Source organism: Pseudophryne corroboree, chromosome 7, assembly GCF_028390025.1.
Source record: "Pseudophryne corroboree isolate aPseCor3 chromosome 7, aPseCor3.hap2, whole genome shotgun sequence".
NCBI classification, from domain to species: Eukaryota; Metazoa; Chordata; class Amphibia; order Anura; family Myobatrachidae; genus Pseudophryne; species Pseudophryne corroboree.
In genome coordinates, this window is record NC_086450.1 from 70,980,504 (window position 1) to 70,992,581 (window position 12,078).

The 12,078-nt window shown below is 41.9% G+C and overlaps 1 protein-coding gene across 1 annotated transcript in view; it reads right to left on the reverse strand.

The window, feature by feature from the left end:
- Window positions 1-6,106: 6,106 nt before the first annotated feature.
- The window catches only part of COL6A1 (collagen type VI alpha 1 chain), an 80,848-nt gene continuing 74,876 nt past the window's right edge, over window positions 6,107-12,078 (reverse strand). The window contains exons 34-35 of the mRNA XM_063933282.1: window positions 10,619-10,648; window positions 6,107-8,700 (exon numbers count right to left, since the gene is read on the reverse strand). Of these exons, the coding sequence (XP_063789352.1) occupies window positions 8,090-8,700; window positions 10,619-10,648 (641 nt within the window). The 3' untranslated portion in view covers window positions 6,107-8,089. The remainder of the gene's footprint in view (window positions 8,701-10,618; window positions 10,649-12,078) is intronic.

Here is a 12,078-nt window from a genome sequence, read left to right on the forward strand (position 1 = left end):
ACCGTTGAGATGTTATGGGTAGAAATTGCATGCGGGGGTAAAGGAATAAAAAAGTTAGTATTGGGTTTATGCTACAGGCCACCTGGTATTAATGTGTCTGATGAGGAAATGTTACTGAAGCAAATTGAAAGAGCAGCAGGAGTAGGAGACATAGTAGTGACAGAGATTTTAACTATCCAGAGATAAATTGGAAAAATGATTCATGTGATACTGCTAGGGGCAATATGTTTTTAAACACACTTAATGATAACTACTTAGTTCAACTAATTGAGGAACCAACTAGGTACAATGCAATCTTAGACCTGGTATGAACAAACAATGGGGAATTAGTCTCAAATATTATAGTAGGGGAGCCCATAAGAAACAGGGACCACAATATGGTCACATTCAATTTCAGTTTTCATAAGCAGTCCTATACTGGCTCAACTAGGACTCTAAACTTTAGCAAAGCCAACTTTGACATGATGAGGGAAGCTTTAAGGGATATTGAATGGGAAAGTTTGTTTCAAGGAAAAAATACTACGGAGAAATGGGATGTATTAAAATCACTGCTAGTTAAAAATACTCTCAAATGTATTCCCACGAGCAGCACAAAAAATGAATAAAAATCCCAAACCAAAGATAAAGGAATTTATGGGCAAGAAAAGGCGAGCATTCAAAAAATACAAATCTGACGGGAATGCGGAGTCATTTCAGCACTGTAAGGACTGTAACAAAATATGCAAAAAAAGAAATAAGGGGTACATTTACTAAGCAGTGATAAGAGCCGAGAAGTGAGCCAGTGGAGAAGTGCCCATGGCAACCAATCAGCACTGAAGTAACATCTATAATTTGCATACTATAAAATGATGCAGAGCTGCTGATTGGTTGATGGAGAAATTTCTCCACTGGCTCACTTCTCTACTCTTATCACTGCTTAGTAAATGTACCCCTAAGAGCGGCTAAAGTAGAAACTAAAAAACTAGTAGCACAGGAAAGCAAAGCGAATCCCAAAAAATTATTTAAATACATCAACAGCAAGAGATTAAAGAAGGAGAGTATAGGTCCTTTAAAAGACAAGTTGGGAGTCTTAATCAAAAATGATAATGACATAGCGGAGAAACTAAATGAGTTTTTTTCAACGGTATTTACAAGAGAGGACCAAATTCAGGGACTAACACACAATCTCAGTAATGATAATGTCCTACTGATAAGTGCTTATTTAAGTGAGGAGGTAGTCTGTAACCGATTAAAATTTTTAAAGATTAATAAGTCACCGGTCCCGATGGAATTTACCCAAGGATTCTAATGGAGCTTCACTCTGAATTTGAAAGAAGTAGTGCCAATATTCAAAACGGAAGTAAAGCTGATCCGGGTAATTATAGACCAGTTAGTCTTACATCTATAGTGTAAGTTAGACAGTCTATAGTGTAAGTTAGACAGTCAATAGGTCAACAGCATATGGTCGACATGCATTGCGTCGACAGGTACAAAATTCAACAGTAGTTAAGGTCGACAGTGGTTAAGGTTGGCCAAAGGTTTGTACCAAAAGGTCAACATGGCAATGGTCACAAGTCTTTTTGCTTTTTTAGGCCATTTCTTGTATATTCCATGTCATGTGACCACCATCAGCACAAACGTGTACCCTCGTGAGCTCACTTCGCTTGCTACACTTCGGGAAAGGAGGCTCACTCTGCTACCGCTGTGCTCACCACAGGTTACTACTCCCAGTAGATGTCCACGTGGATAGTGAATCAAGCAAACGTTGGCCAAACATGTGAAACCCCCAGCAAAACATGTTGACTATTTGTGTGTCGACCATTATCCTGTTGACCTTTTGAACCTGTCGACATTAAGCACTGGCAACCTTTCATCTGTTGACCTTTTATACCTATCGGCTTAATGCATGTTGACAATATGACGTCGACCTATCAACTGTCTACCTAGACATCGTAGATCTATCATCCGGATACCGATAAGACGTCTACTGTATATAAGTAATATTCAAATTCACAATGTTTCAAGTATCCTAGTCTCTTCATTAAAGGGTGATTTACTGGGTAGCCACTTTAAACGTTGTCTTTTAATCAATACATTTTGTGTTTTGAGCATCTACTGTTACGTTTTTTATACAGTAAATATATTTTATTAAAAAAAACTAATTCTGTAAATAAGTGTGGCTTTTTTGTAGGGTTATCCCCTGGTGTAACTTGTGTTCCTGTGTGTATATGTGAATTTACATTACACGTACATGTAGAGACATATATACCCACAAAAACGCCATTACACCGCCCTCATACCTTTTAAGAAATCAGTGTGTAAATTACAATACTAAACACGACATAGCAAATATAATGTAGAGAGACCAACGTCTATGTGCATCTGGGAAGCCTGAGATAATTGGGAGGCCAAATATTGGTGCCTCTTTTCGCTAATACTTGGGGGATACAAAGAAATGGGCAACTGAGCCAAGAAAGGTGAATACGATGCAGTAAAAGTACTGGGATCTCTTTGAGTTAAGGATAAGTGCCTGTCCAATTCATCTCAGGGTTCTGAGGAAGGTATGAGGGTCTTTGATGGACAGGAAAGATTCAGGACTCATTCATAATTATCTTGTATCACAGTGCATGTGGCTGAGGCTACGACTCAAGCCTAGTGTATCAGGAAGAGCCGAGCTGCTCTTACATCTATAGTGGGGAAAGTATTGGAAGGTATTCTAAGGGATAGTATTCAGAAGTTCCTTGAAGCCAATAAGGTCATTAAAAGGAATCAATATGGATTTGTGAAGGACAGATCATGTCAAACCAACTTACTTGGCTTTTATGAAACAGTAAGTGCGAACCTTGATCAGGGTAAGGAGGTGAATGTAATCTTTTTAGACTTTGCCAAAGCTTTCGACACAGTACCACATATGCAACTTATCTATAAGCTACAAGAAATAGGGCTAGTGAGCACAATATGCACTTACTGTAGGTCAAAAATTGGTTAGATAATAAGTAGCAAGCAGCGCGTTGTGGCTAATGGATCATTTTCAAATTGGACTGAAGTGCTAAGTGGTGTGCCACAAAGGTCTATACTAGGACCACTATTGTTCAACATTTTCATTAATGACCTAACAGTAGGTCTAGAGAGCATGGTGTCAATTTTTGTAGACGATACCAAATTGTGTAAGGTTATAAATACGGAGGGGAACGCTGAGTCTCTTCAGAACGACTTAGTTAAACTAGAAGCATGGGCAGCAAAATGTAGAATGCGCTTCAATACAGAAAAGTGTAAGGTAATGCACTGTGGTAGCAAGAACAAAAATAACACCTACATACTAAATGGGGTAATATTAGGGGATTCAGTACTGGAAAAGGACTTTAGTGTTCACATAGATAGCAAACTAAGCAGCAGTACCCAAAGTAGGAATGCGGCAAAGAAGGCTAATAAGATATTAGCATGCATAAAACTGAAGCAAGGGACAAGAGTGTTATACTAACATTATATAAATCACTAGTGAGACCACATCTTAAATACTGTGTACAATTTTGGGCACCATACTACAAAAATGATATCCTGGAGCTAGAAAAGGTTCAGAGGCGGGCGACCAAACTAATTAAGGGCATGGAGACACTGGAATACAAGGAAAGGCTTGCAAGGCTAGGCATGTTTACACTGGAAAAGAGGAGACTAAGAGGGGACATGATCAACATCTACAAATATATAAGGGGACAATGCGCAAGACTGTTTTTGGTAAGATGAGTACAGAGGACACGTGGCCACTCGCTTAGGTTAGAGGAGAGGAGATTCCGCACAATGCGGCGTAAAGATTTTCTAACAGTAAGGACAATACGTGTTTGGAATTCCCTGCCTGAGGGAGTTGTAATGGTGGACTCAGTCAACACCTTTAAGAATGGGTTAGATAAATTCCTAATGGATAAGGATATCCAGGGTTATGGTGCGTAGTCACGCACTATAGTTACTATAAAAAGAGGAATAAAACACAACGGCTGACATCAGCATCAGACAAAATTTAGACCAAAATAATCTTGCATAGGAGACCACAAATAGGTTGAACTCGATGGACAAATTGTCTTTTTTCGACCTTAGATACTATGTAAACGCTTTCCTTACACTCAACACTACCCAGCTACTAATAGTTGACTGTGAGATTCATACAAGCTTCAATAGAGCCATTAAAGCTACAGATCACTAACACATACTGTATCTTTCTACTGTACATCATAAATGAGTGTACTTCCCTTTTTGTGCCTCAATACTGGCCAATCTACAGCATTGATGTTCCTCAGTAGAAACTAAGATTCCATTGGGACTGAAACTTGATGTGTGCAAGAAGGTGGACGCGAAATTATTCAAATACATGTATAAGAAACAAACCTGAAGTTTTAGAGTAGGCCAAGACGTGTTGGTCCATGATTATAGAGTTGAGCAATGGCAATCTGGTCCTATAACCTCATGGTCGGGATCTCTAATGTATACAGATAATCGAGGGGACAATACATGGCAACGCAATGTAGATTAGATCCTAGACATCCAAGTAAAGGAGGTCGCAAACTGAATTCCAGAACCACGTCAGGTGCAGGATGTGACACTTTGTGTACTGGATGATCCTACAGAAGCTCCTGCTGTTTAGTTGAGTACTGGATAAGAACACAAACCTACAACTGGGCCTGACTCAGATGAGTTCGCACTGCCGATGCAGCAGCGATCCTTTTCAATGACGGAACTGCGAGGCAATGCAAGTGCAGCTGCCCACAAGTGAACAGAAACGCCCACCGAAGCCATCGCAACAATCTCATCAACTGCATACTCTGTCGCAACCGCTACACAAATGCGTGGAACATCAACTCCATGAGTATATCTACATTTGCGCAACAATGGGTGCTGGAGCTGCGAAGGTGGCACCATAATTTATAAGTACGAGACTGCAATCGCACGCCAAGACACTCCCTGAAAACGGTCACCACGTGCCTGCGTTTTTGCAGACACCCCCCTTACCTTCCCCAAATGGCCTCTTCCTGTCAATCACTATGCTACTGATTCTATTCTGATAGCGGTATCGCAAATTACCTTTGGCGCAAGCGCACTGTGGCCATGACACATGTACAGTCTACCGATAATCGCTCAGCTGTAACACCATCGAAGTTGCAACTGCATCTGAATCGGGCCCATTGTGTCAACTGCGTTTCATCTCCCGGACAAACACCACCTGAAATTATTTGTACCTCTGGATTCCATAACCAGTATCCAGAGAGAAACCAGAGTGGACTTGTAGCTAATATGTCGTTAAAACTCTGCAATACCTTGATAAAAAATTACCCAATATGTTTAAATGACCTTCCTTATCTATGAGGAAGAGATTTTACTCTAGGCCTAGGGGATGCATGTCCGTGGGTGTATGTTGTATACTGTATACTGGCGTATGGATATGTTTCCTGTGTAATCTGTTTCCTCCTGGTATGAAGTTAAAGGATCATGAAGTGGTTGCTGTTTCTCATCATCATTGTTCAATGTTTTATTCTGGTCCCCAAATACCACAGGGTCACAAGTAACATAGTATTCGAGGTTGAAAAGAGGCAAAATGCCCATCGCGTTCAACCTGTATTTTGTATTAAGTTGAGTCGATTTTAATGTACCTGCTGAAGAATGTTTTATGACTAGTTAACAACTGCAAATCATGTTACACCCAGATTAACAACTTCAATATTTTAAATGTTGTAACCTTGGATATCCTTTTCAATCACAAATTCATCCAATGCCCTTTTAAATGCATTTACAGTGTCCACCATTACCACCTTCCCTGGCAAGGAATTCTAAATCCTTATTGCCCTAACAGTGAAGAACTCTTTCCTCCGTTGCGTGTGGAATTTTCTCTCCTCCAGCCTCAGCGAGCAAGGAGCAGCCAGGAGCACTTACAACTTATGGGGACTCCAAGTTCAACCACCATTATTACCCCTATTGCTACACCACTAGTTAGTACACAAGAATATTTACAGTAGCAAGATTAAATCAGATCTAGCCATTATAATGAAAACCATCTGAATATGTATTTGTCCATTACATGTACAGTATTCTGTTCCACCCAATAACACATCTGTTTTAGTAATTAACAACTCAGACTCAGTGGAGGTAAAACCCTTTATTCAGAGACCAAAATGAGTAGAGGTTGAAACAAATATGGGGTCAGATAAGCACTAGGAGGTGTTACAGTCACCCCACCAACCCAGCACAGAACAATCCAATCTACAACATATTTCTGAAAACAGACAGAGGTGGACCAGACCCCACATGCTCTTATTTTTCCTGAATATAGCACCAGTATGAAAAAACAATACTAACCCCTGCACTACCAGAGTGTACCAAAATGTGAAGTCTGCCTGCACCCCCAAGTTCAGCGGAAGTGCAGAGGAGCGCAGTGTAGGACCACATCAGATACAAAGTGGTTAATCAATTCGATTGAATGTACAAAATAAAAATAATGGTCCCATTTACTGGGGGAGATTCAAATGTTTGAAAAGTCAGTTGGGAGTCTGTTTTTTCCTATCTAATAGACAGGACACCCAACCGACTTTTCAAACATTTGAATCTCCCCCACTGTGTTCTGGTCATTTTTGAACAAAAAATTATCATGGATAAAAAAATATGTTAAAAAATTCTTGGATTATATATCTGAAAAATGTAATTTACATAGCGGAGAAGAGTTTTTGTTGTGTACAATTCACAGGTATTTGTCTTCACGTGTTGAGTAAAACCTGTACATCTTTTATTTATAAATCACCAGGATCATCTGCATGGCATGTCTTCTACAGATGTCCTAACTGATAAGATGGGTGTGGCATACTAGATCTACAATGCCTAGTTAGACAGTCAATAGGTCAACAGCATATGGTCGACATGCATTGCGTCGACAGGTACAAAATTCAACAGTAGTTAAGGTCGACAGTGGTTAAGGTTGGCCAAAGGTTTGTACCAAAAGGTCAACATGGCAATGGTCACAAGTCTTTTTGCTTTTTTAGGCCATTTCTTGTATATTCCATGTCATGTGACCACCATCAGCACAAACGTGTACCCTCGTGAGCTCACTTCGCTTGCTACACTTCGGGAAAGGAGGCTCACTCTGCTACCGCTGTGCTCACCACAGGTTACTACTCCCAGTAGATGTCCACGTGGATAGTGAATCAAGCAAACGTTGGCCAAACATGTGAAACCCCCAGCAAAACATGTTGACTATTTGTGTGTCGACCATTATCCTGTTGACCTTTTGAACCTGTCGACATTAAGCACTGGCAACCTTTCATCTGTTGACCTTTTATACCTATCGGCTTAATGCATGTTGACAATATGACGTCGACCTATCAACTGTCTACCTAGACATCGTAGATCTATCATCCGGATACCGATAAGACTTCTACTGTATATAAGTAATATTCAAATTCACAATGTTTCAAGTATCCTAGTCTCTTCATTAAAGGGTGATTTACTGGGTAGCCACTTTAAACGTTGTCTTTTAATCAATACATTTTGTGTTTTGAGCATCTACTGTTACGTTTTTTATACAGTAAATATATTTTATTAAAAAAAACTAATTCTGTAAATAAGTGTGGCTTTTTTGTAGGGTTATCCCCTGGTGTAACTTGTGTTCCTGTGTGTATATGTGAATTTACATTACACGTACATGTAGAGACATATATACCCACAAAAACGCCATTACACCGCCCTCATACCTTTTAAGAAATCAGTGTGTAAATTACAATACTAAACACGACATAGCAAATATAATGTAGAGAGACCAACGTCTATGTGCATCTGGGAAGCCTGAGATAATTGGGAGGCCAAATATTGGTGCCTCTTTTCGCTAATACTTGGGGGATACAAAGAAATGGGCAACTGAGCCAAGAAAGGTGAATACGATGCAGTCAAAGTACTGGGATCTCTTTGAGTTAAGGATAAGTGCCTGTCCAATTCATCTCAGGGTTCTGAGGAAGGTATGAGGGTCTTTGATGGACAGGAAAGATTCAGGACTCATTCATAATTATCTTGGATCACAGTGCATGTGGCTGAGGCTACGACTCAAGCCTAGTGTATCAGGAAGAGCCGAGCTGTTAATCTACTGGGATTTAAGAGAAACTCGGCGGCTCACGGTTTTGTACAGGACACCACGATTTAGAGAAGAGTAGTCAGCTACGCGGAACAGGTTCCTGTCACTGAAGGCCACCTTGGAATCTGATGGAGCACCTGTGAGCAGAACTCGTAAATTATCCTCATGGGGCCGGTTTCCGACTGCCAAGACGTAGATCTCAATCCTAGCGTCTCGAGCAGCTTGCACTGCCTCTAATAGTTTTTCCTGTGCCTGCGTGTTCCCATCAGAGAAGAGCAGCAGCTTCTTGCTTGCCCCGGAGGTAGAAACTTCACGGAACAGTTCAGTCACTGCACTCAGTGCTGCTGGCACATCGGTGCCACCATTCAGGAATCTCATCTTGTCTAGAGCACTTACCACCTCGGTGTAATTGGACCAGTACTGTGGTTCCATTTCTATCTGATTGGCGCCACTGTACTGCACTATAGAAACGCGCACAGAGTCAATATCGGGACTCTCAGCCTCCAGGAAACGTTGTGCCAATCGCTGCACAAAGGTTTTGCTTGCTAGGAAGTTTCGGCTACCGACGCTGGCAGAACTGTCTATGAGAATGGTGATGTCAGCAGGAGCCTCAAATTTGACTGTGTGAGAGAGAGAAAGAGAAAAATGAAGCTGAAGTCATTATACAGCTCACACTACTAACACTGCACAGCACAAAACACAAGCTATATATGGCTTGTATGGTTGCTGTAGATCTCAGACATTGCTGGTAACTATGGGGTCCAGTCCAGTGGAGAAGTTGCCCATGGCAGCCAATCAGCATTGTAACATTTATAGCGCAACTGAATGAAGCAGCTGATTGGTTGCCATGGGCAAATTCTCCACAGGCTCACTTCTCCACGCTTTTCACTGCTTCAGGAATAAACCCCTATGGCTCATAACACTGAGTAAAAATATAGTACTTTATATGTGACATTACAAAGTCCTGAGATAAGTGTGAATGGGTGAAGTAGGGGGGAGCAGGCACAATGACTGCACCCACATGGACCTATAATCATGTCATTGGGTAACACCTAGCACAATGGTTCCCAAACTTTCTTAAATCACAGCGCCATATAGTGTTAGCATTATTTTCATGGCACCAATAGGCCCAAAGTGTCTTATTGAGAAATTCAGCAAAAATTCTTAAATTAATTAAATTATACTATATGTCATCCTTAGCGTTAGTTATGGGGCAGTGGACAGGGCGGCGCTTCTGTTTGTCCACAAATTTATGTTTGGGAACCACCAGCACTGGTTATGCTTATAACATTGACCATAAATAATTTTATTTGGTCCTGGACCACCAACCAGTGACCTTTGGCACCCAGTTTGGGAACCACTGACCTAACATATTATTTGGGGTACCCTATTAGCTATGGTAATTCACGATAAAAGCCTGATGGTCAATTCGGGCTATCCAACTTATTGCACGATAACACATAGGGTCTGCGAAAAGCAATGGACCTACAGTATGTGCTTTCGCTGCACTTATCGTGGGGAAAAAAATCATTTATTGGGGATCTGGTTTCGCCTGTCTGAGGCTGGTGACATAAAATCCCCACTATGGGGTATATTCAATACAACTTGGATCCTTTCCGACAAGAACTGTCGGAAAGGATGTGACAAAGCACTATTCAATGCGGCCAAATCCGACTGTCGGATTTGAGCCGCACCGGACCGTCAGCCGCTGTACAGGGGACACAGGAGTCTGGAGGAGGTGCTGCTGCTGCTGCTGCTGAGCCGCCCGGACCATCAGCTGCCGTACAGGGGGAAACAGGAGTCCGGAGGAGGTGCTGCCGCTGAGCCGCGCTGGACGTCAGCCGCCGTACCGGGGGAAACGGGAGTCCGGAGGAGGTGCTGCCACTGGGAGCAGGGAGGCTGCTTCAGGCACCGCCATGCCGCAGTGGAAGGGAAGGCGATAGGAGGTATCCGCATAGCCCGCCGTCTCTACCTACTAATCCTCCCCCGTCCCCACACCCATCAAAACATGTCCCCGCTCCCCTGTCTCATCTCCTCAATCCAACTTTTTTTAAAGTCGGATTGAGATTGTCGGAAACGGGGCCAAAACCTGTCAGATTTGGCCGCTTTTCCGACAAAAGCACGTGGATCCGTGGCTATTACGCCGATCCACGTGTTTTCCGACAAGTCGGGGATTTCCCAACTTGTCGGGAAAAAACAGCCCCTAATGAATAGGTCGGAACCCCTTCCGACCTAAATCTGTCGGAAGCTGCCATCTTTCCGACAACACAGCAGCTTCCGACACTTATTGACTATACCTCTGAGTACAGGTATCCTGGCTAATAGGATAGTCCCTGTTGAGTCAATTAGCCATGGTAAATTACCGTGGCTAATTGGATACTGCCCAATATCTTATATTGTACAGTATATTCAGCCATAATTACAATGCAAAGGAATAATAGGTTTAATCTAGTACAGTAAAAAATGGTCTGAGCCTGTGAAATGTGTAGATTACATGTGTAAACCAGGACACTGTAGATGATTGAAAGGGACACTTACTGGCACAGGTGTAATCCGGACACTTCTTGTCTGTAAAAAAGCAAAATGAAAGTTTTCACAACTGGAAAAGTGACGGTCACATGGTCCATTCCCAACTAGACATATCACCGGTGAGGAAACTACCACAGAGCTTGTATGGTATGCGGCCAGAATGTTGACATTCACAATGTGACAGCAGATGTCAACATTAATATTGTTGACATGGCTAAATGTCAACAACATTAATGTCATCCGCTGCAAAATATCCACACTGACAGAAAGTCAACATCGGAAATGCTGACTGTGTCATAAAGTTGACATTTCCATTACGGTTAGGGTTAGGGTCATGTAAGAAAGACATTGTCGACATTTCAACAAAAATAATGACATTATAGCAGTGGTTTCCAAACTGTTTTGAATCACGGCGCCCTAGAATATAAAAAAAAAATTCACGGCACCCCTAGGCCAAAAATTTCTTATTGAGAAATTTAGAAAGAAATATTACATTAAGTAGATTGCATTTTTATGTCATCCTTAGGGTCAGTTGTGTGGTGAGAGTCAAGATTGGCTCCTGTTTGGCCACATATTTTATGACTGGCAGCCACCAGCACTGGTTTTGCCTATTATACTGACCATGAATTATTTGAATAGGTCCTGGACCACCAACCCAGGGCACCCCTGCAAGTGTCCTGAGGCACCCCAGGGAGCCACGGCACACAGTTTGGGAACCTCTGCATTACAGCATTGTTGACATTACCATGTCGATCTAAAAAATGTCAACATAATATACTACACCCGTTAAAAGCAAAATACCCAAGCCCTGGGTAAAGACATTACTACAGGTTGGGTCTCCCATATCCGAAAGTCCATTATCCAAAATGAGATAGTGGCTCCTGTGCTTACTGCTTGGGCAGTGTACACAAACTGTGTGGGTAGAATGGATGGGTACAGCATAATACAAAGCATCCTTTTTAGATCGGAAGCCACTAGAATGTTCTATTGTACAAAAGACAAATATATATATATATATACACAGATATGTCCTCATACATCTTTGCTGCAGTCCTCCTGGCATGCTAGGTCACATGAGAATCTTCTAGTGTTGGGCGTCTTTTTTGCTTCTTTGCTGCCAAAAATGCATCTTAGTCATGATGCAATGTGGCTAAGACGCATGAGGAGACTGTGCTGATTAATTCGGTATATGACACTTGTATATCTGTGTGCGACTGAGTCCCTGAATCTGCATATGAAGTGCTACAATGTAGCAGCTGCAGTTTTTTTTCCAAATCCGCAGTCACACACAAAACACAAGTGTCACATATTAAATTAATCAGCACAGTCTCCTCGTGCATCGTCCGATTGTGCTGCGACTAAGATGCATTTTCGTCAAAAAAAGACGCACAATGTTAACAGAGTTGCACGTGCCTGGCGGCTCACTCACGCCAGGCATCTCACTCTGCATGGCTTATTGAGGCTAGATG